Source organism: Agelaius tricolor, unplaced genomic scaffold (assembly GCF_023055355.1).
Source record: "Agelaius tricolor isolate 1412-34295 unplaced genomic scaffold, bAgeTri1.0.p SCAF_90, whole genome shotgun sequence".
In the NCBI taxonomy this organism is placed as follows: Eukaryota; Metazoa; Chordata; class Aves; order Passeriformes; family Icteridae; genus Agelaius; species Agelaius tricolor.
In genome coordinates, this window is record NW_027269350.1 from 312,824 (window position 1) to 336,409 (window position 23,586).

The window sequence follows — 23,586 nt, forward strand, 5'->3', positions numbered from 1 at the left end:
CTCCCTTTTCCCCTCACATTTCTCTCTCTTTTCACTTCACAATTCCCGCCCTTTTCTCCCCTCACGTTTCCCTCATTTCCCCTCACATTTCTCTCTTCCCCTCACATTTCTCTTTCCCCCTGACATTTCCCCCCTTTTCTCCCTCACATTTCCCTCCCTTTTCCCCTCACGTTTCCCTCTCTTCTCTCCCCACATTTCTCTCTTTTCTCCCCTCACGATTCCCGCCACCAGGGCCACTGCCATGACCGTGACATTGTGACCCTGGGGACATCCCGGGCCTGGGGACACCCTGGGTACATTTCAGGCGGGCACTAGGCCCCAGCGCGCCCCCGTTACCATGACAACCCCAGCGTGGCACGGCCGCCATCTTAACTCCGGGCACGAGCTCCTCTTCCTGCCAACCACTTCCGGCCTCTCAGCCAATCACAACCTCTCGACTTCCCCACGTGATTCCCGGTGCCGAACACGGAAGTACCGCCGTTATTGACCTTACCGGAGCCTGTGACGCTCCCGCAGCCCCAGCAGCATTGGCGACACCCCTGGGGACATTATGGGGTCACTCCGAGCCGTCACGAGCGCGCTGTAGCCCCGTTGCCATGGAAACAACAAGAACGCCGCGGCCGCCATCTTTTAACTCTTGGCAACGCCGCCATCTTAACTCCGGGCACGACTTCCGGCCTCCCTGCCAATCACAACCTCTCATTTCACCCACGTGACCCCCGGTAACGCCGAACCCGGAAGCGCCGCCGCCGCCATGGACCCCGCCGCTCCCCGTGAGTTCCGTGAGGGAAATTCGGGTTTTAAACCCCTTAAACCCCGTGAAATTCACTTTTCCCTTATTTTTTAGCCCCAAAACGCCGCGGGCCCGCGCGCTTGGCCGATCCGCGGCCGCTATTCGAGGACACGAGCGCTACCGGGGCTTCACCGGGCCGCGGGTTCGGGGCTCCGCCGCCGCCTTCGGCCTCGTCGGCCTCGTCATCTTCATCATCCTCGGCACCGTTCGGGCCGCCCGGGGCGTTCCTGGCCGAGCCCGTGAGCTCGCTGGCCGCGGCCTACGGGAGCAGCCTGGCCTCGCATGTGGAGGGGAACGTGAGTGAGGGGAGAACGGGAAATAACGGGGAAAAAAATGGGAAATAACGGGGGAAAACTGGGGGGGAAATGAGGGGGAAAAACGGGAGAGGAATCCCCCAAAATTTCCTGGGACTGCCAAAACTTCCATTGGGATACCCCAGATTCATCCTGGGACTGCCAAATAACGGGAAAAGCCGGGGGAAATGGGGGAAAAACGGGAAAAAAAAGTGGGAAAATGGGGGAAAAATAATGGGGGAAAAAAGGGGGGAAATGGGGGAAAATAATGTGGAAAAACCAGGGGGAAATGGGGAGGAAAACCTGGGGGAAATGGGGAAAACACTGGAGGAAAATAATGGAGAAAAACCGGGGGAAAATTGGGGAAAATAATGGGAAAACCTGGGGGGAAAAACTAGGAAAAAATGAGGGAAATGGGGAAAAACTGAGAAAAAACGGGGAAAAATCAGAAAAAAACTGGGGAGAAATCAGAAAAAACTGGGGAAAAATCAGAAAAAACTGGGAAAAAAGTGGGGGGGAAATATCGAAAAGATAGGGAAAAATTGTAAAAAAATGGGGAAAAATTAGGAAAAAAATCAGAAAAAAATGGGAAAAAATGGGGAAAAATAGGGAAAAAAATCAGAAAAAAACGGGGAGAAAAATGGGAAAAAGCTGGGACAATGTTAAAACGTGGTGTGGGTGGGAATTGTCCCCCAGCTGGGCCGCTGGGTGCCCGTGAGCCGCCTCAAGTATTACTTTGCTGTGGACACCGTGTACGTGGGCAGGAAACTGCGGCTGCTCGTCTTCCCCTTCGGCCACCAGGTACTGGGAGCACTGGGAGAGACTGGGAGGGACTGGGAGGGACTGGGAGGGACTGGGACGGGGATTGGGGGGCACTGGGAGGGACTGGGAGGGGGTCAGGGGTTACTGGGAGAGGTTTTGGGGGGACTGGGAGGGACTGGGATGGGGTCAGGGGTTACTGGGATGGGCTTTGGGGGCACTGGGAGGGACTGGGAGGGACTGGGATGGGGATTGGGGGCACTGGGAGGGGCTTTGGGGACACTGGGAGGGACTGGGAGGGACTGGGATGGGATTGTGGGGCACTGGGAGAGGTTTTGGGGGGACTGGGAGGGACTGAGAGGGGCTTTGGGGACACTGGGAGGGATTGGGAGCACTGGGAGGGGGTCAGGGGTTACTGGGAGGGGCTTTGGGAGCACTGGGAGGGACTGGGAGGGAATTTTGGGCTGTACTGGGATTTCTGGGGGGACTGGGAGAGACTGGGAGGAGGTGATGCTTTTTAGGGATTTGGGGTGGGCTTGGATTTTTTTGGGGGGGGTATTTGGGGTGGGTTTTGGGGTATTTTGGCTCGTTTTTTGGGATATTTGTGGTTTTTGGGATTTGGGGTGGGCCTGGGTGGTGTTTTTGGGGTATTTGGGCTCGGTTTTTGGGGTGTTTGGGGTGGTTTTTGGGGTATTTTAGCTCGTTTTTGGGGTATTTTGGCTCGGTTTTGGGGTATTTTGGCTCGTTTTTGGGGTGTTTGGGGTGGTTTTTGGGGTATTTTGGCTCGTTTTTGGGGTATTTTGGCTCGTTTTCGGGGTATTTTGGCTCGTTTTTGGGTGTTTGGGCTGGCTGACCCCTGGCCCCAGGACTGGCAGGTGCGGTACCAGCAGGACACCCCGGTGGCTCCGCGCTTCGATGTCAACGCCCCCGACCTCTACATCCCGGGTAGGGACCCCAAAAACCCCCGGGGACCCCAAAATACAGATCGGGAACCCCCTGGGAACCCCAAAATCCAGATCAGGACCTCCAAAAACCCCCCTGGGAACCCCAAAATACAGATCGGGACCCCCAAAAACCCCAAAATCCAGATCAGGACCCCATGGGAACCCCAAAATACAGATCAGGGACCCCAAAAACCCCCGGGGACCCCAAAATCCAGATCGGGAACCCCTGGGAACCCCAAAATCCAGATCAGGACCCCCAAAAACCCCAAAATCCAGCTCAGGACCTCCCTGGGAACCCCAAAATCCAGATCAGGAACCCCCAGGAACCCCAAAATCCAGATCGGGACCCCCAAAAACCCCCCTGGGAACCCCAAAATCCAGATCAGGAACCCCCAGGAACCCCAAAATCCAGATCAGGGCCCCCAAAAACCCCAAAATCCAGATCAGGATCCCCCTGGGACCCCAAAATCCAGATCAGGAACCCCAAAAACCCCCCTGGGAACCCCCAAATTCCCCCTGGGACCCCTAAAATCCCGCTCCAGGTCCCCCAAAAACCCCAAAATCCAACTCAGGACCCTAAAAACCCCCCTGGGACCCCCCAAAAACCCCCAAAATCCATCGTGGGACCCCCCAAATCCACCCTGGCGCCCCCCAAACCCTCCCAGGGATCCCCAAAATTCTCAGGAGCCCAAAACCTCCCAAAATTCTCAAAAATCCCCCAAAATTTCCTCCAGAATTCCTGAAATTCTCCCCAAATCCCTCAAAATCTCCACCCAAAACCCCCAAATTCTCCTGAATTTTCTTCCAAATCTCCTGAAATCCCCCAAATTCCCCCAAATTCCCCAAAAATCTCCCCAAAATTCCCAATTTTCTTGCTCACAGCCATGGCCTTCCTCACCTACATCCTCCTCGCCGGCCTTGCTTTGGGCACCCAAAACAGGTACAAAAATCCCTTTTTTTTTACCTAAAAATCCCTTTTTTTTACCTAAAAATCCCTTTTTTTACCTAAAAATCCCTTTTTTTTTACCTAAAAATCCCTTTTTTTACCTAAAAATCCCTTTTTTCCCCAAAAATCCCATTTTCCCCCCAATTTTCCCCGAATTTTTCCCCAATTTTCCCCAATTTTTCTCCAATTTTTCCCCCAAATTTCCTCCCATTTTCTCCCAATTTTCCCCCCAATTTTCCCCAATTTCTCCCACATTTTTCCCCCAGTTTTTCCCATTTTTCCCCCAATTTTTCCCATTTCTTCCCCCAATTTTTCCCCCAATTTTTTCCCACCCAAACCCCTCAATTTTTTGGGTTAAATTTCCAGGTTTTCTCCAGACAGCCTGGGGCTGGTGGCGAGCTCGGTACTGAGCCAAAAAACCCCAAAAATCCCCCCAAAAATCCCCAAAAACCGAAACAAAAACCCTAAAAAAAATGCCAAAAAATCCAATTTTTTCCCCGTTTTTTCTCCGTTTTTCACCCGATTTTTCCCCCATTTTTTTCCAATTTTTTTCCAATTTTCCCCAATTTTTCCCCAACGTTTCCCCACCCAAACCCCTCATTTTTTTGGTGTTAAATCCCCAGATTTTCCCCGGACAGCCTGGGGCTGGTGGCGAGCTCGGCGCTGGCCTGGCTGCTGCTGGAGGTGCTGAGCGTTCTCCTGAGCCTTTACTTGGTCACCGTCAGCACCGACCTCACCCCCATCGACCTCCTGGCCTTTGCTGGCTACAAATACGTGGGGTGAGCCAAAATCCCCATTTTTTACCCCAAAAATCCCCAACAGATTCCAAAAACCCCCTTGAAATGCCCCAAAATTGCCACAAGTTGCCCCAAAATTCCCACAAATTCCCTCAAAATCCCGCTCAAAACGCCCCAATTCCCCCCCAAAGTCCTCTCCCAATCCCCCAAAATTCAAAATAATCCCCCAAATCCCCAAATTTGGTGGTTTTACCCCAAAAATCACCTTGAAATGCCCCAAAATCGCCACAAATTCCCTCAAAATCCTGCTCAAAACACCCCAAAAATTCCACAAAATCCCCAAAATTTGGGGTTTTTACTCAGAGTTTCGGGGTGAAATCCCCCAGTTTTAGGTTGAAATCCCCAATTTTGGGGTTACAATCCCCATTTTGGGGTTAAAATCCCCAATTTTGGGTTAAAATCCCCCAATTTTTGGGATTAAACCCCTCAATTTTTGGTTAAACTCCCCATTTTTTGGTTTACAATCCCCAATTTTGGGGTTACAATCCCCCAATTTTGGTTTAAAATCCCCCCAATTTTGGGGTTAAAATCTCCCATATTTTGTGGTTAAACTCCCCATTTTTGGGATTAAACCCCTCAATTTTTGGTTAAAATCCCCCAATTTTGGGGTTAAAATCCCAAATTTTGGTTTAAAATCCCCCCAATTTTGGCTTAAAGTCCCCAATTTTGGCTTAAAATCTCAAATTTTGGGGTTAAACTCCCCAATTTTGGGGTTAAACTCCCCATTTTTGGTTCAACTCCCCATTTTTGGGGTTACAATCCCATTTTTGGGTTTAAACTCCCCATTTTTGGGGTTCACCCCCCATTTCTCCAGGATGATCGTGGGGCTCGTGGCCGGGCTGCTCCTGGGCAGGGTTGGGTACTACGTGGCCTTGACCTGGTGCTGTTTGAGCATTTTTGTCTTCATGGTGAGTCTGGGGCTTTTGGCGCTTTTTGGGGCTTTTTGGGGTTTTTGGGGCTTTTTGGGATTTTTTGGGGTGTTTTTTTTTTTGGTTTTTTGGGGGGTTTTTTGGGTTTTTTGGGGTTTTTTTTGGGGTTTTTTTTGTTCTAAATCCCAATTTTTCCCAAATTTCCCGGATTTCGCCCCAGATCCGGACGCTGCAGCTGAAGCTGCTCTCGGATCCCTCCACCATGGGGGTTTTGGGGCCGATTTTGGGGGTTTTAAATGCAATTTTAGTGGCATTTTTGGGGGGATTTTGGCTTCTTTTTGCTTCTAAATCCCAAATTTCCCGGATTTCGCCCCAGATCCGGACACTGAGGCTGAAGCTGCTCTGGGAGGCGGCGGCCGAGGGGGTTTTGGGGCTGATTTTGGGGGTTTTTAATGCAATTTTAATGGGATTTTTGGGGGGAATCTTGGTGGTTTTTTTGCTTTTTTTTTGGTTCTAAATCCCAAATTTTGGTGAATTTGCCCCAGATCCGGACGCTGCGGCTGAAGCTGCTCTGGGTGTGGTGGCTGAGGGGGTTTTGGGGCCGATTTTGGGTGTTTTTAATGCAATTTTAATGGGATTTTTGACCTTTTCTTGGCTTTTTTTTTGTTCTAAATCCCAATTTTCCCCAAATTTCCCGGATTTCTCCCCAGATCCGGACTCTGCGGCTGAAGCTGCTCTTGGATCCCTCCACCATGGAGGTTTTGGGGCCGATTTTGGGTGTTTTAAATGCAATTTTAATGGGATTTTTGGCCTTTTTTTGGCCTTTTTTTTGGTTCTAAATCCCAATTTTCCCCAAATTTTGAAATCCCAATTTTCCCCAAATTTCCCGGATTTCACCCCAGATCTGGACACTGCAGCTGAAGCTGCTCTGGGTGTGGCGGCTGAGGGGGTTTTGGGGCTGATTTTGGGTGTTTTTAATGCAATTTTAATGGGATTTTTGGGGAAAATTTTGCCCTTTTTTTGTTCTAAATCCCAATTTTCCCAAATTTCCCGGATTTCTCCCCAGATCCGGACGCTGCGGCTGAAGCTGCTGTCGGAGGCGGCGGCCGAGGGGGTTTTGGGGCTGATTTTGGGGGTTTTAAATGCAATTTTAACGGGATTTTTTGCCTTTGTTTTGGTTCATAAATCCCAATTTTCCCAAATTTCCCGGATTTCTCCCCAGATCCGGTCACTGAGGCTGAAGCTGCTCTTGGATCCCTCCACCATGGAGGTTTTGGGGCCGATTTTGGGTGTTTCAAATGCAATTTTAATGGGATTTTTGGGGAAAATTTCGCCCTTTTTTTGTTCTAAATCCCAATTTTTCCCAAATTTCCCGGATTTCTCCCCAGATCCGGACGCTGCGGCTGAAGCTGCTGTCGGAGGCGGCGGCCGAGGGGGTTTTGGGGCCGATTTTGGGTGTTTTAAATGCAATTTTAATGGGATTTTTTGCCTTTGTTTTGGTTCATAAATCCCAATTTTCCCAACTTTGGGTGATTTCTCCCCAGATCCGGACTCTGCGGCTGAAGCTGCTGTCGGAGGCGGCGGCCGAGGGGGTTTTGGGGCCGATTTTGGGTGTTTTAAATGCAATTTTAACGGGATTTTTTGCCTTTGTTTTGGTTCATAAATCCCAATTTTCCCAAATTTCCCGGATTTCTCCCCAGATCCGGACTCTGCGGCTGAAGCTGCTGTCGGAGGCGGCGGCCGAGGGGGTTTTGGTGCGCGGAGCCAAGAATCAGCTGCGCATGTACCTGACCATGGCCATCGCCGCCGCGCAGCCGCTCTTCATGTACTGGCTCACCTTCCACCTGCTCAGGTGAGCCTGGAAATCCGGGAATCGCCTGGAAAATCCGGGAATTGCCAGGGAAAATCCGGGAATCGCCAGGGAAAATCCGGGAATCGCCAGGGAAATCCGGGAATTGCCAGGAAAAATCCCGGAATTTCAGCGTTTTCCCCCCAAAAAACCCCAACCCCCTGCGCTCTTCGGGTTTCAATAAACGGAATTTGGAAGGAGTTCTGGTGGTTTTGTGTTGGGTTTATTTTAAGGAATTTGGGGGTTTTTATCCCAAATTTTGGAAGTTTTGGGGGTTTGGATACTGGGGAGAAACCCTGGCATTCCCAAATCCTGAAAAAATCCCGGAATTTCAGCGTTTTCCCCCAAAAATTCCCCTCATTTTTTGTCGCTTTAATAAATGGAATTTCGAAGGAGTTTTGGTGGTTTTGTGTTGGGGTTTATTTTTAGGGAATTTTGGGGTTTTTATCCCAAATTTTGGGGCTTTGGATACTGGGGAGAAACCCTGGAATTTCAGTGTTTTCTCCCCAAAAATTCCTGATATTTTTTGTTGCTTTAATAAACAGAATTTTGAAGGAGTTTTGGTGGTTTTGTGTTGGGGTTTTTTTTTTAGGGAATTTTGGGGTTTTGATCCCAAATTTTGGGGGTTTGGATATTGGGGAGATCCCCCTGAATTCCCAAATCCTGAAAAAATCCCGGAATTCCAGAGATTTCCCAAAAATTTCCCATTTTCAGTCACTTCAATAAACGGAATTTGAGGTTTTGGTGTCTTTGTGTTGATTTCTGGGGGAATTTTGGGAGGAATTTGAGGAATTTACCCCAAAATTCACTGGATTCTCTCCCCCAGCATTCCCAGGATTCCTCAAATCCCATTTTTCCTCTTTATTGCCCATTCCCTCCCTTTTCCTCCCATTTTCCTCTGGTTTTTCCCAATTTCCTGATTTTTCCTCTGTTTTTCCCAATTTTCCCCATTTTTTCCCCACTTTTCCCTATTTTGCCCCCATTTTACCCAATTTCCCCCATTTATTCCCCATTTTCCCCCATTTATTCCCAATTTTCCCCATTTTTTTAAGGCTCTCTCGGAATTCCCCACCCCAAACCCCCCAAATTCCCCAAAAACTCCACTCGGAATTGCGAAATTAAGAATTTTTATAACAAATCCTCGGAGCGATGAAGAATTCCAGCTTTTTCTGCTTTTGGTTTTTGGGGAATCCCAGGATCCTGAGGGGGTTCCCAGCTGGATTCAGAAACAAAAAAAATTCCCGGGATTTTCTTTTTTCCTTTTTTTTTTCTTTTTTTCTGTTGTTCTTTTGTCTTTTTTTTTTTTTTTTTTTTCTTTTTTTTTTTACCAAAAAAAGTCTCGGATCCAACACCGGGAAAACAAAACAAAAACCCAAAAAGTCCCAAAAAACTCCCAAAAAACCTTGAAAAAAATCCCCCCAAAATTCCAACAAAATTAAAAAGAAAAAAAAAAAGATTTAAAAAATTCCCCAGCAAAAAAAATCTCCCCCAAAAAAAGGTTAAAAAAAATCCCCCCCAAATAAAGAAATAATTAAATAAATAAATAAAACCTTTAAAAATTAAAAGTTTCGAAAATTCAATTCAAGAAATAACCCAGAAAGTCCTCCAGAAATTCTGGGAAAAGAAAATTAATATAAGATAAAATTAAATTTAATATTATTATAAAATAATATATAAAATAAAGTAAAATATAAAATAAAGTAAAACAAAATATAAAATAAAATAAAGTAAAATAAATAAAAATAAAATTAAGTTGAATAAAATAATAAAATAAAATAAAGTTAATAAATAAAATAAAGTTAATAATAATAAATAAATAATACAAATAAAATAAAGTTAAATTAAATCTTAAAAAATTCAATTAAATCTTTAAATCTTTAAAAATAAAATAAAATAAAGTAAAATTAAATTAAGTAAAATAAAATAAAATTAAATTAAATTAAATTAAATCTTTAAAAAATAAAATAAAGCAAAATTAAATTAAATTAAGTAAAATAAAATAAAAATAAAATAAAATAAAACAAAATAAAATAAAAATAAAATAAAATAAAATAAAATAAAATAAAATAAATAAAATAAAATAAAATAAAATAAAATAAAATGAAATAAAACGAAATAAACCGAAATAAAATAAACCAAAAATCCCCTCTGGGATTGGCAGGCTCGGGGGGATCCGAAATTCCCAAAGAAAATTCCCGAAGGGCGTCCGTGGACAAGGATTTTTAAAAAAATATCTTTGAAACCATCTGAGCTTAAAAATAGACGAGGGTGAAGCTTAAAATGGCAGCGGGAGCCCCGAGGAGCCCCTGGAGCTGCAGCTGCTGCCGGAGCTTCCGGATGGGTCTGGAAGGTTCCGGAAGGGATCCGGAGGTTCTGGAGGTTCTGGAAGGTTCCGGAAGGGATCCAGAGGGGCTCTCGGAGCAGTTCTGGAGTTCCTGGAGGGGATCTGGAGCTCCTGGAGGTTCTGGATGGTCCTGGAGGGGATCCAGAGGTTCTGGAAGGTTCCAGAAGGGATCCAGAGGTGTCCTTGGAGTGGTTCTGGAGGTTCCGGATGGTCCTGGAGGAGTTCCAGAGGTTCTGGAGGGGATCCAGAGGTTCTGGATGGTTCCGGAAGGGATCCAGAAGAGTCCTTGGAGTGGTTCTGGAGGGTCCTGGAGGAGTTCCAGAGGTTCTGGAGGCCTTTGCGTGGTTCTGGAGGTTCTGGAGGGGATCCAGAGGAGTCCTCAGAGAGGTTCTGGAGGTTGCGGAGGGGACCCAGAAGGGTCCTTGGAGCGGTTCTGGAGAAGCTCGGGAGGTTCTGGAGAAGTTCTGGATGGTTCTGGAGGTTCTGGAGAAGTTCTGGATGGTTCTGGAGAAGCTCTGGAGGTTCTGGAGGCCTTGGAGCGGTTCTGGAGGTTCTGGATGATTCCAGAAGCCCTGGGGTGGATGCAGAGGTGTCCTCAGAGCGGTTCTGGAGCTTCTGCAGGGGATCCAGAGGGGGTCCTGTGAGTGGTTCTGGATGGTTCTGGATGGTTCTGGAGGGGCTGGAATGACTCCAGAGGTGCCCTTGGAGCTGTTCTGGAACGCTTGGAGCGGTTCTGGATCTCCTGGATCAACCCAAACCCTCCCAGAGGTGCCCTTGGAGCCGTTCTGGAGCTCTGGGAACAATTCTGGACTTCCAGGATCAATGTCGGATCTCCTGGAGAGGCCCTGGATCGATTCTGGATCTCCTGAAGATGTTTTGGACCTCCAGGATCGGTTCTGGATCTTCTGGAGAAGTTCTGGACATCCAGGATCAATTCTGGATCTTCTGGATCAATTCTGGATCTCCTGGAGAGGTCCTGGATTGGTTCTGCACCTCCAGGCTCAGTTCTGGATCTCCTGGAGATGTTCTGGACCTCCAGGATCAATTCTGGACCTCCAGGATCAGTTCTGGATCAGTTCTGGATGTCCTGGAGAAGTTCTGGACCTCCAGGCTCCGCTCTGCACCTCCAGGCTCAGTTCTGGATCTCCAGGCTCAGTTCTGGATCGGTTCTGGATCTCCTGGGTGGGTTCTGGATCCGCTCTGCACCTCCAGGCTCAGTTCTGGATCGGTTCTGGATCTCCTGGATGGGTTCTGGATCTCCAGGATGGGTTCTGGATCTCCAGGATGGGTTCTGGATCTGCTCTGCACCTCCAGGCTCAGTTCTGGCTCTCCAGGCTCGGTTCTGGATCTCCAGGCTCAGTTCTGGATCTCCAGGATCGGTTCTGGATCCGCTCTGCACCTCCAGGCTCAGTTCTGGATCACTTCTGGATCTCCAGGCTCAGTTCTGGATCTCCTGGATCGGTTCTGGATCCGCTCTGCACCTCCAGGCTCAGTTCTGGATCAATTCTGGATCTCCAGGATCGGTTCTGGATCCGTTCTGCACCTCCAGGCTCAGTTCTGGATCAGTTCTGGAACTCCTGGATCAATTCTGGATCTCCTGGATCAATTCTGGATCTCCAGGATCGGTTCTGGATCCACTCTGCACCTCCAGGCTCAGTTCTGGATCAATTCTGGAACTCCTGGATCAATTCTGGATCTCCAGGCTCAGTTCTGGATCCGCTCTGCACCTCCAGGCTCAGTTCTGGATCACTTCTGGATCTCCAGGATCGGTTCTGGATCCGCTCTGCACCTCCAGGCTCAGTTCTGGATCGGTTCTGGAACTCCTGGATCACTTCTGGATCTCCAGGATCGGTTCTGGATCCGCTCTGCACCTCCAGGCCTGGCTCTTGCCCCTCCCCAGCCCCACCGCCCCCATCACGACGCCCCCTCCAGCCCTTCCCCTTTCTCCCCCTCCCAGTCCCTGCCCTTGGCCGCCGTTCCGGAACCTTCCAGCTGCTCCAGCTTGGAGGAGCTGGACCTGCCCACGGCGCCGCCGTTGGTCTGGGAGCACACGTGGGACTTGCCCTTGGCCTTGGGCTGGTTGTTGTGGATCTTGTACCGCATCAGGAGGATGAAGATGAACACGAGCACCGAGGCCACGATGATGCCGCCGATGACGATGATCATGGTGCCGCCCAGGAACTGCGGCTGCGGCGAGCGGCAGGGCCGGGGCTGGGCGCGCGTGGAGAAGCGCGAGCAGCCCAGGGGCCGCGAGGCCGGCAGGGAGCTGCGCGCCTCGGCGAACACGGCCAGCACGCACAGCTCGTAGAGCCGGCCCGGCGCCAGGTCCGACAGCGAGAACGACGAGCTGGGCGCGGGGATCATCCTGCAACGGGAGCGCACACGGGAGTTCACATCCAATTCACCACGGTTTTGCCATTTTTTCCCAATTTTTTTCCCATTTTTTGGTGATTTTGGTGATTTAGGGTCAAGATTCCAGCCCAAAAATTGGGTGGGTTGGGTTGAAAATTGCGTGAGTTTTTGACTATTGATTCCATACTTTTAGACCCTTTCTCATCCCTACCTCCCAATTCTCCATCACCTCTTCCATCCCTTTTTCTCCCAATTTCCATCCAATTTTCCCTATTTTCCAGCTAAATTTCCCTATTTTTCCCGTTCCCAGCCCGTTTTGCCCCATTTCCCAGCCCAGGGGCCGCGTGTGAGAACGACGAGCTGGGCGCGGGGATCATCCTGCAACGGGAGCGCACAGGGAACTTCACATCCAATTCACCACGGTTTTCACTTTTTTCCCCATTTTTTTACCATTTCCCCCCCATTTTTTACCATTTTTCCCCCATTTTTTGGCGATTTTTCCATGGTTTTTTGACCGTTTCATCCCTATTTTCAGACAAATTTCCAGATCCTTTCCCATCCATTTTTCCCATTTTCCCCCCATTATTTCCCCATTTCTTCGGCCATTTTTCCATGGTTTTTGACTATTTATTCCATATTTTCAGACCCTTTCTCATCCCTATCTCCCCCTTTTTTAGACACTTTTCCTGCAATTTTTCCATGGTTTTTGGCCATTCTTTCCCTATTTTCCATTCCCTTTCTCATCCCTACCTCCCATTTCTCCACCACCTCTTCCATCCCTTCTTCTCCCAATTTCCATCCAATTTTCCCTATTTTCCCACCAAATTTCCCTATTTCCTGCCATTTTTCCCTATTTCTCCCATTCCCAGCCCGTTTTGCCCCATTTCCCAGCCCAGGGGCCGCGTGTGAGAACGACGAGCTGGGCACGGGGATCATCCTGCAACGGGAGCGCACGCGGAAATTCACATCCAATTCACACGGTTTTCCCATTTTTTCCCAATTTTTTTCCCATTTTTTTCCCCATTTTTTGGCGATTTTTCCATGGTTTTTTGACCGTTTCATCCCTATTTTCAGACCCTTTTCCATCCCCTGCTCTCCAACCCTTTTCCATATTTTTCAGACCCTTTCCCACCCATTTTTCCAAATTTCCCACCCCTTTTACCATATTTCCCACCCATTCTTTCATTTCTCACGCATTCCTTCATTTCTCACCCATTTTTCCACATTTCCAACCCTTTTCCCACATTTCCCACCTGTTTTTCACATTTCCCACCCATTTTCCACATTTCCCACATTTCCCACCTGTTTTTCACATTTCCCACCAATTTCTCCACATTTCCCACCCATGTTTTCATTTCTCACCCATTTTTCCACATTTCCCACCCAATCTTTAATTTCTCACCCATTTTTCCACATTTCCAACCCATTTTCCTCATTTCCCACATTTCCCACCTGTTTTTCACATTTCCCACCAATTTCTCCCCATTTCCCCCCCATTTTTTCCCCCCTCCCCACCCCTCCCTCCCACCCCCACCGTCTTTTCGGGCTAAAATCACCGATAAACCAGGATCTCGTCCGCCGAGCTGTTGTACTGGATCTGGTACATCCTCAGCCCTTCCAGCTCGTCCTGCGGCGGCCACCGCACCAGCGCCGACGTCGCCGTCACCTCGGCCACCACCACCCCGCCCCTGTCCCCCCTCTCCAGCTTGGACTCGTTGGCGAAGCTGGACTTGGCCGAGATCAGGATATCCGAGGGCTCCGGCCTGGCCGTCGCCGCCTTCTTCCCCTCCTCATCCTCGCACTCGGTGCCGTTTCCCTCCGGCACCACCCGGAACTCCACGGGCGCCGTCGACTCCCCGGCGGCGTTGGAGGCGATGCAGGTGAACGTGCCCTGGTCGGCCGCGGACGCCTCCAGGATGTCCAGAGTCCCGTTCTCGTAGGACACCGTCCTCGAGGTGTTGGCCACCAGTTTGCCGTCGGGGGCGATCCAGCGCACGTAGGGCTCGGGGTCGCCCACGGCTTTGCACTTGAGGGAGGCGCCCTGGCCCACGGCCGCCACCAGCCGCGGCGTGCGGTGCGTGATCATGGGCGGCTCGCAGACGAACTCCTCCTCGCGGATGCTCCAGAAGTATTTGCCCATCAGCTCCGGCGGCGAGGCGCACGTCTCCAGGTCGTCCTCGCGCGTCAGGCGCCGCAGCCACACCAGCTCGCAGTTGCAGTGCAGGGGGTTCCCGCCGAAACTCAGCACCAGAGAGGTCAGGGGAGAACCTTTGGATTTGGCGTAAACGGGGATGCGGGAGAACAGCGGGTCCGGAGGGATCTTCTTGAGCTTGTTGGAGGTCATGTCCAACCTGGCCAGCTTGTGGAGGTTGGAGAAGATCCCCTCGGGCACGAACTCGATGAGGTTGTGATCCAAACTCACCGTGTTGACGTTGGACAGCTTGGCCACCGTCGCCCAGGGAACGTCCACCAGATTATTGTAGGACAAATCCAAGTCCTCGATGGTCTCCAGGAAATCGTCCAGCGAGCGGGGCGAGATGAAGCTCAGCTGGTTGTTGCTGAGGATCAGGTGCCGCAGGTTGACCAGGCCCTTGAAGTGCTCCTCGTCGATGGCCGTCAGGCGGTTGCTGTCCAGGTGCAGCGCGTGCAGGCCCCGCAGGTCGGAGAAGGCGTAGGGCATGATCTGGCTGATGGTGTTGCGCGACAGCGTCAGGTGGATGAGCTGGGTCATGTTGGCGAAGTCGCGCCGGCGCAGGACGGTGATGAAGTTGTCCATGAGGCGCAGCTCGGCCGTGCGCCGGTCGATGCCGGGCGGCACGAACAGGAGCCCGGTCTTGGTGCACAGGATGGTGAAGGAGGGCGAGAGGTTCTGGCACGAGCAGCGCTTGGGGCACGGCGGCGAGGCCGAGGCGCTCGCGGCCACCACGAAGAAGAAGAGGAGGAGCAGGAGGAGGAGAGGGAGCAGGAGCTTTTCCATCGTCGGGAAAAACGGGAATCTGGGACGGGGGGAAACCGGAGAGGTTTGGGTGAGTTGGGTTGAAATTTGGGTGAATTTGGTTCAGTTTTGGGGTTAAAGCTGAGTTTAGGGTCACGATTCCAGCCCCAAAATTGGGTTGAGTTTTGGGGTTAAAACTGAGTTTAGGGTCACAATTCCAGCCCCGAAATTGGGTGGGTTGGGTTGAAAATTGGGTGAGTTTGGTTCAGTTCTGGGGTTAAGGCCAAGTTTAGGGTCACGATTCCAGCCCAAAAATTGGGTGAATTTGGTTCAGTTTTGGGGTTAAAGCTGAGTTTAGGGTCACAATTCCAGCCCAAAAATTGGGTGGGTTGGGTTTGAGTTCTGGGGTTAAGGCCGAGTTTAGGGTCACGATTCCAGCCCAAAAACTGGGTTTGAGTTTTGGAGTTAAAGCTGAGTTATGGGCCACGATTCCAGCCCAAAAATTGGGTGGGTTGGGTTGAAAATTGGGTGAATTTGGTTCAGTTTTGGGGTTAAGGCTGAGTTTAGGGTCAAGATTCCAGCCCAAAAATTGGGTGGGTTGGGTTGAAAATTGGGTGAATTTGGTTCAGTTTTGGGGTTAAGGCTGAGTTTAGGGTCAAAATTCCAGCCCCAAAATTGGGTTGAGTTTTGGGGTTAAAACTGAGTTTAGGGTCACAATTCCAGCCCCAAAATTGGGTGGGTTGGGTTTAAAATTGGGTGGGTTGGGTTTGAGTTTTGGGGTTAAAACTGAGTTTAGGGTCACGATTCCAGCCCCAAAATTGGGTGAATTTGGTTCAGTTTTGGGGTTAAAGCTGAGTTTAGGGTCACGATTCCAGCCCAAGAGGTTGAGGAGATTCAGTGGAGAGAGAAATCCCAAACCCGAGAAGGAAAAATGGGAGAAATCCCTGGAAATGTGGGGGAATTGGAGAAAAATGGGAGAAATCCATGGAAATGTGGGGGGAATTTGGAAAAAACAATGGAGGAATTTGGGAGATTTGGTTGAGTTTTGGGGTCGAACCCAAGTTTTAATTTCAAGAGGTTGAGGAAAATCAGTGGAGAGGGAAATCCCAAAACTGAGAAGGAAAAGTGGAAAAATCCATGGAAATGTGATGGAATGATGGAAAAAATGGGATTAAACCCATGAAAATATTGGGGGAATTTGGGGAAAATTGGGATAAATCCATGAAAAAATGGTGACATTTGGGGCAAAACCAAGTTTTAGGGTCAAGTTTTGATTCCAAGATGTTGAAAAAATTCCCAGTTGTGAGGAAAATCCCAAATTTGAGAGGGAAAAATGGGAAATAGTGGATTAACTTGGGGAAAAAATGGGAAAAAATCAGGAAAATTTTGAATAATTTGGGGAAAAAAGGGGGTTTATTATTCCAGGGGTTTTTTTTTGGGATGGTTTTCCCATGGATTGGTGGGGTTTTATTGGGATTTCAGGATTTTCAGGATGATTTTTCCACATTTTTGGGGGGTTTGGGGAGGATTTTCCAATGGATTTTCCCATTAATAGGTTAGGGGGAAATTTGAATGAAATTTGAATAAATTTAAATAACATTTAAAATTCTAATCAAAATAAGAATAAAGCAAAATATTAAACATTAATAAAAAGAATAATATTGAATTTCAAATTAAAAAGAATTCAAAAGAATTTAATTAAAAGAATTCATTGAAATAATTAATAATTAAAAATTAAGGTCAATTCAGAATTGGGAGGTATTTAAAAGGAAATGAAAAATAATAAAAGAAATGCTAATAGAAAAATAATGAAATTAAGATAATAATGGGAATAAAGTAGAGGAAATTAAAATAATTAAAACCAGTCAAATAAAAAGAATGAAAACAAAATATTAAAAAGATTAAAAAGTCAAATAATAAAACGAAAATATTGAGACCAAAATATTAAAAGTTAAAACAACTAAAGTAAAATAACTCAGATTAAAATAATAAAAGTTAAAATATTGAAAATTCAAATAAGAAATTAATAATAGAAATAAAATAATGAATTTAAAATAAGAGACATTGAAAAGAGACACAGAATATTGGATTAAAATAATAATTAAAAATAATTGATAAGAAATTAATGAGGATAAATTCAGAGTAATAATGGTAACATTTAAATCTAAAATAATATTAAATTTAAAAATTATCCTTTTAGAATTAATAATCAGCTTAAAAGAAAAATAAATTAAAAATAATAATAGTAATAATCCCCTAAAAAGCAAAATAAATTAAGGATTAGAATAATAAAATAATAATTGGAATTAATAAAAATAATCATCAATTCAAAATAAAAATCAATTTAAATTAATAATAATATTAATGAATAAATACAATTAATAATAATAATGAATAAATAAATTTAATAATCAATAAAAAGAGGAACTAAAAGAAGAGGAATAAAAATTATTTCAGATTAAATAATAGAAAATTTTAATTATTATTATGCTGAATACTAGGAATTAAACCAATAATTAAATAAATCCTATTAATTAAACCAATAATGAAATAAATCCTATTAATGAAGCTAAAGAATTAACTAATAAAAACTAATTAAATATAATCCTATTAATCCTTAATAAATAAAAAATTCAATTCATCCCAAAACCTCCCTGAAATTCCCTTTTGGGGGGGAAAAGTGGGAACTGGACGGGGCCAGGCCCAAAATTCCAAGATTTTTGAGGGAAAAATTGGGATTTGGGGCAGGTCAGGCTGAAAATTCCCAAAATTTCTGAGGGAAAAATGGGAAAGAGGAAAGTGCTGAGCTCAAAATTCCAAGATTTTAGGGGGAAAAGGAGGATTTGGGGTGTTGCAGACCAAAAATTCCTAAATTTCTGAGGGAAAAGTGGGAATTGGGGTGGGCCAGGCCCAAAATTCCAAGATTTTAGAGGGGAAAAAATGGGATTTGGGGTAGGCCAAGCTGAAAATTCCCAACATTTCTGAGGGAAAAGTGGGAAAAAGGGAAGTGCTGAGCTCAAAATTCCAAGATTTTGCATTGGAAAAAGAGGGATTTGGGGGGTAAAAGGCCCAAAATTCCAAGATTTTAGGGCGAAAAAAGGAGGATTTGGGGTAGGCCGAGGTGAAAATTCCCGAAACTCCAGAGGGAAAAGTGGGAATATCATTTTGATATCCCAGGCCCAAAATTTGAAGCTTTTGGAGGGAAAATCGGGAATCGGGGTAGGCCAAGGTGAAAATTCCCAAAATTCCTGAGGGAAAAATGGGAATTTTGATGTTCCAGGCCGGAAATTCCAAGATTTCTGAGGGGAAAATGGGGATTTTGGGGGATAAGAGGCCAAAAATTCCAAGATTTGGGGTAGGCCAAGCTGAGAACTCCAAGATTTCTGAGGGAAAAGTGGGGGAAAGGGAAGCGGTGAGCACAAAATTCCAACATTTCTGAGGGAAAATTGGGATTTTGGGGGGTAAAAGGCCCAAAATCCCAAGATTTTAGGGGGAAATAAAAGGAGGATTTGGGGTAGGCCAAGGTGAAAATTCCGAGATTTCTGAGGGGGAAGTGGGAAAGACGAAAGTGCTGAACCCAAAATATTTGAAGCTTTTGGAGGAAAAATTGGGATTTGGGGTGTTACAGACCAAAAATTCCCAAATTTCTGAGGGGAAAGTGGGAACTGGGCAGGGCCAGGCCCAACATTCCAAGATTTTGGAAGGAAAATTGGGAACTGGGGTGTTCCAGGCCCAAAACTCCAAAATTTGAGGGCAAAAACTTCTCCAGCCCTCCCAAATTCCGAGAAAACTTTGCGAATTTGGGATTTTTCCCAAATCCAAACAGTGAAATTCCTTTTTTTCCCATCCCTAAATCCCATTTTGGGATTTTTTTCCCCCATTTTTCCAAGCCCCAGGTGGACACTCCCAGATTCAGGTGTGGCCCAAAACTCAGGGGGAAAAAAAATTCCTTCATAATCGGAGGATCCAGGAGATTAAAAACCCCCAAAAAATAAAAAATAAAAATAAAAAAATCGGATTTTTCCACCTGGAAAATCATTCCCGGGTTTAAAAAAATGTGGAATTCCGGCCTGAATTATATAAGGAAAAGGGGGGTGAGGGGGGAATCTCATCCAGGTGCCGGAAAATCCCAATTTTCCAGGGAAAAAAAAGATGGAGCAACCCCGGAATGTTTCATTTTAAAGGTCAGAACACCCCCAAAATCCCATTTTTCCCCTCAAAAAAACCCCCCAGGATTTTCCTTGGGAAAAAAGCGATTTTTTTTTCCAGGCTCTAACCACCAAATTCCCTCTCGGGACTGCAGAATCCCGGGGAAAAAAAATCATAAAAATATTGGAATTTTGGGCTGGCTTAGAGTGAAAAATCTGGATTTTTTTATTTTTCCATAAGGGAAAATCTGCATTTTTTACCCCGATTTTAAACTCCCGGTGGGGAATCCTCGGTGACAGCGCCGTGTGCCCCGGGGGTGGGGAATTTGGGGGAAAATTGGATTTTTTGGGGGGGATTTTTGGGGGTTTCTGAAGGGATTTTAAGGGTGAGGATTCCGAGCGGCGCCGCCGCAACGCGGGAAGGACGCGCCCTGCTCGGGGAGGAAAAAAAAAAAAAAAAAATAAATAAAATAAAATCGGGAATTGCAGGTGCCGGGAGAAGGGGGGGAGTAAAAAAATGGGAAAAAAACCGCGGGAAAAAAGAAATAGAAACCCCTGCGGTGGCGGATTTTAAACGCGGATTTGGGGGAAAAATTGGGGGGAAAAAGAAAAAATTGGGGGAGGAAAAAAATGGGAGAATTGGGGGGAGGGGAGGGAAAAAAGCGCCGGGAACACCTGGAAAAGGCGCACCTGGAACGGCCCCACCTGGATGACACGGCGGATTTATGGGAGGCTGGAAGGGCTCGGAACCACCCTCAGAAACCCCCGAAATCCCTAAAAATGCCCCGAAAACCCCCAAAATCCCCCGGGTCTGCAGGCGCCCTCGGTTTTTGCAGGGAAGGGTTAAAAAAGCTGGAAAATTTGGGAGGGGTCGCCGCTGCAAAAGCGGGGGGGGGGGATGCGTTTTATCCCGATTTTATCCCGATTTTATCCCGATTTTATCCCCGTTTTCCCCTCATTTTATCCCATTTTTACCCCCATTTTATCCCGGTTTTTCCCCTGGAACTTATCGCGATTTTCCGCTGCTTTATCCCGATTTTCCGCTGCTTTATCCCGATGATTTTTTTTCCGCCGTTTCGCCCCGATTTTTCGCCGTTCCGCCCCCTCCCCGTTTTTGGTTTTTTGGTTTTTTTTTTTCCCGTTTTCGCCCGTTTTTCCCCCGTTTTTCGCTCACCTTTCCCGCCGTGCCTTCAGGGGGGCGGCGACCCCCGCGCCCCCCCCGGGGGTCCCGAGCCTTCCATGGCCGGGAGCGATCCCGGGAGGAGGAGCAGGGGGGAAAAAGCCGGAAAAAAGCAGGAAAAGGGGAAAAAAAAAAAAAAAAAAAAAAGGAGGAAAAAAAAAAGAGGAGGAGGAGGAGGAAGAGGAGGAAGAGGAGGAGGAGGAGGAGGAGCCCCCGCCCCTCCCCCCCCCCTGCGGCCGCGGGGAGGGGCGGGAAAAGGGGGAGGGGCGGGGGGAGGGGCCCCTGGTGGGAATTTTGGGAATTTTCGGGGTTTTTTTTTTTGGGATGGGAACGGCGGTTTTGGGGAATTTCGGGGGTTGGGTGTTCGGTTTGCTTGGATTTTTTGGGGTTCGTCACAATCCCCGGGTTCCTGAGTCCACAAAATCCCGGGATTTCGTCGCCGTCCCGAAATCCCAGCACTCCTGGAGTCCCTGGATGCCCAAATTCCTGAATCCCCAAATTCCTACATCTCTGAATTCCCTAATCCCCAAATCCCTGAATCCCCGAATTTCTGCGTTCCTGAACCCCCAAAGTCCCCAAATTCCTGAATCCCTGAATTCCATCCCATTCCCTGGATCCCCAAATCCCCGAATTCCCAAATTCCTGAATTCCCAAATTCCATCCCAAACCCCGAACCCCCAAATCCCCAAAATTCCCTGAATCCCCAAATCCCCAAAATTCCCTGAATCCCCAAATCCCCAATTCCCTCAGCACCGCCCCATTCCATGAATCTCGCCCCCAAAATGTCCCCAAGTGTCCCCAAAATGTCCCCAAGTGTCCCCGAAATGTCCCCAAGTGTCCCCGAAATGTCCCCGAAATGTCCCCAAGTGTCCCCAAAATGTCCCCGAAATGTCCCCAAAATGTCCCCAAGTGTCCCCGAAATGTCCCCGAAATGTCCCCAAATTGTCCCCGAAATGTCCCCAAGTGTCCCCGAAATGTCCCCGAAATGTCCCCAAATTGTCCCCGAAATGTCCCCAAGTGTCCCCGAAATGTCCCCAGGTGTCCCCACCTGCCCCCCCACCGTCCCCAGGGCCACGCCCAGGTGACACCAGCCCCCCCCCATGTCCCCCCCTTTCCCCCCAGGGACAATGACGATGATGATGAAGATGAAGACCGTGACAATGATGATGATGAAGATCACGACAACAACCATGACAATGACAATGATGACCATGACAATGACCATGACAATGACCATGACAATGACCATGACAATGACAATGATGACCATGAGGATGATGATGATGATGGTGATAGGATGACAATGACAATGATGAAGAAGATGACCACCACATGATGATGACGATGATGATGATGATGATGACCATCACAATGACAATGATGATGAAGATGATGACCATCACGATGAGGATGACGATGACAATGATGACAATGACCATGACCATGACGATGACCATGATGACAATGACGATGAAGATGACCATGACAACAGCCATGACAATGATGATGATGAGTTAACAATGATGGTGACCATGACCATGACCATGACAATGACGATGGAGATGATGACCATCACGATTATGATGATGACCATGACCATGATGATTACCATGACAATGACCATGACCATAATGACCATGACCATGACAATGACCATAATGATGACCATGACCACAACCATGATGACGATGACAATGATGACCACAACAATGACCATGACAATGACCATGATGATGACCCATGACCATGATGACCATGACCATGACAGTGATGACCATGACCATGACAGTGATGACCATGATAACCATGACAATGACCATAATGATGACCATGACCATGATGACCATGACCGTGATGACCACAATGACCATGACAATGACCATGATGATGACCCATGACAATGACCATGACCCATGACAATGACCATGACCATGACCATGATGACCATGACCATGCCCATGCCCATGCCCATGATGACCATGACCATGATGACCATGACGGTGATGACCACAACAATAACCATGACAATGACCATGACCATGATACCCACAACAATGACCATGACCATGACGACAACGATGATAAAGACAACGACGATGACGATGATGACGATGACCACGGCCACCACCCCTGCCCCCGCTCACACGGCCGTCCCCTCACTGCCCTCCTCGGTGGTGGCCGCGCTGCGGCCCCGCCCGTCCCCGCCCACGCTGGTGACCTCATCGCTGAGCACCCCCTTGAGCAACGCCCTCCACGAGCGCCTCACCTTGCCCAGGCCGCGCCCCATCACCAGGTAGATGATGGGATTGACGCAGCCGTTGACGTAGGCCAGCCCGGCCACGGCGGGGTCGGCGGCCTGGGCGCCGCGGAACGCGGCCGAGCCGGGCTCGCCGGCCGCCAGCACCAGCCCCACCACGTGGTAGGGCAGCCAGCACACGAAGAAGCTGACGATGACCACCAGCACCGTCCGGGTGGCCCTGCCCGACCCGCCCAGGCCGCGCTGCCGGACGCGGCTCAAGAGGCGGCCGTAGCAGCCGGAGATGACCACGAAGGGCCCCAGGAAGCCGCAGAGGAAGCGCGCGACGGCCACGGCGAGCTCGGTGCCGCGCTGGTGGCGCCGCACGGCGCCGTAGGACAGCACGCAGGTGGCCTTGGCCGAGAAGGGGTCGAGGCGCACGGCGCGGAACAGGAAGGAGGGCACGGTCAGCAGCGCGGCCGCCGCCCAGGCCCCGGCGCACGCCGCGGCGGCCAAGGCCGGCGTCCGGTGGTTGTGGCACCAGACCGGGTGAGTGACCAGGGCGCAGCGGTCGGCGCTGATGGCCGTGAGCAGCAGCACGCTGGCGAACATGGCCAGCACGGTCAGCGAGGGCAGCAGCTTGCAGGCGGCGGCGCCCAGCGGCCAGTGGTGGTCGGTGGTGAGCGGCAGCGCCAGGAAGGGCAGCGCCAGGCAGCTGAGCAGGTCGGCCAGCGCCAGGTGCGAGAACCAGACGCCGTTGACGGCGCGGCGCAGCTCGGACGCCGTCACCCAGAGCACGGCGCCGTTGCCCAGCACGCCCAGCACGAAGATGGCGGCGTAGAGGGCCAGAACCAGGCGGTGGCCCAGGGGCACCTCGGCCCCGCCCAGCTCGTCCAGGGCGTCGCCCCAGGTGTCGTTCCAGGCGTCGTCCCAGGTGTCGCCCCAGGTGTCGTTCCAGGCGTCGTCCCAGGTGTCGTTCCAGGGGTCATCCCAAAGGTGCGCGGCCATGGTGGGGATGGGGGACCTGGGGGGGTCAGGGTGGGTCAGGGGTGGTTGAGGTGGGTCAGGGGTGGGTCCAGGTGGGTCAGGGGTGGGTCAGGGGTGGGTCAGGGTGGGTCAGGGTGGGTCAGGGGTGGGTCAG

At 48.9% G+C, this 23,586-nt stretch overlaps 5 protein-coding genes and 1 long non-coding RNA gene across 13 annotated transcripts; 1 reads left to right on the plus strand and 5 right to left on the minus strand.

Annotated features, from left to right (window-relative positions):
* The first annotated feature begins 130 nt into the window (after positions 1-130).
* YIF1B (Yip1 interacting factor homolog B, membrane trafficking protein) lies at positions 131-7,450 on the plus strand. 8 transcript variants are annotated; one of them, XM_071418754.1, is made up of 8 exons: positions 156-773; positions 848-1,089; positions 1,783-1,887; positions 2,712-2,790; positions 3,672-3,729; positions 4,359-4,514; positions 5,347-5,440; positions 6,468-6,937. In XM_071418754.1, the coding sequence occupies exons 1-8, from the start codon at positions 755-757 to the stop codon at positions 6,906-6,908; spliced, it is 1,194 nt and encodes a 397-aa protein (XP_071274855.1). In that variant the 5' UTR covers positions 156-754; the 3' UTR covers positions 6,909-6,937. The 8 variants fall into 8 exon arrangements, with proteins under 8 accessions (XP_071274856.1, XP_071274861.1, XP_071274855.1 ...); XM_071418757.1 differs by lacking the exon at positions 6,468-6,937 and adding an exon at positions 5,778-5,938 and having other exon boundaries at positions 517-773; XM_071418758.1 differs by lacking the exon at positions 6,468-6,937 and adding an exon at positions 6,112-6,255 and having other exon boundaries at positions 522-773.
* Positions 7,451-8,360: 910 nt separating this feature from the next.
* On the minus strand, positions 8,361-10,544 carry LOC139585810 (uncharacterized; the record flags this gene model as incomplete). The annotated part of the gene is made up of 3 exons (XM_071418773.1): positions 8,361-9,108; positions 9,977-10,095; positions 10,145-10,544. Coding segments are annotated over 3 exons (801 nt in total), but the record flags the coding sequence as incomplete, so codon positions are not given.
* A 429-nt stretch (positions 10,545-10,973) lies between these two features.
* Positions 10,974-11,480, minus strand: LOC139585802 (uncharacterized). The gene is made up of 2 exons (XR_011677320.1): positions 11,384-11,480; positions 10,974-11,321 (listed from the first exon to the last, which is right to left on the minus strand). It is a non-coding gene; the product is annotated as an uncharacterized lncRNA (long non-coding RNA).
* A 28-nt stretch (positions 11,481-11,508) lies between these two features.
* LOC139585811 (leucine-rich repeat and fibronectin type-III domain-containing protein 3-like) lies at positions 11,509-11,965 on the minus strand. Its single transcript, XM_071418774.1, has one exon. The coding sequence runs from the start codon at positions 11,956-11,958 to the stop codon at positions 11,509-11,511; it is 450 nt and encodes a 149-aa protein (XP_071274875.1). The 5' UTR covers positions 11,959-11,965.
* A 262-nt stretch (positions 11,966-12,227) lies between these two features.
* LOC139585796 (leucine-rich repeat and fibronectin type III domain-containing protein 1-like protein) lies at positions 12,228-20,987 on the minus strand. The gene is made up of 3 exons (XM_071418749.1): positions 20,204-20,987; positions 13,503-14,942; positions 12,228-12,324 (listed from the first exon to the last, which is right to left on the minus strand). Exons 2-3 carry the CDS (start codon positions 14,921-14,923, stop codon positions 12,228-12,230), a joined length of 1,518 nt encoding a protein of 505 aa, XP_071274850.1. The 5' UTR covers positions 14,924-14,942; positions 20,204-20,987.
* Positions 20,988-22,344: 1,357 nt separating this feature from the next.
* Positions 22,345-23,571, minus strand: LOC139585824 (C5a anaphylatoxin chemotactic receptor 1-like). The gene has a single exon (XM_071418795.1). It carries the CDS (start codon positions 23,451-23,453, stop codon positions 22,350-22,352), a length of 1,104 nt encoding a protein of 367 aa, XP_071274896.1. The 5' UTR covers positions 23,454-23,571; the 3' UTR covers positions 22,345-22,349.
* Between the last annotated feature and the right edge of the window lie 15 nt (positions 23,572-23,586).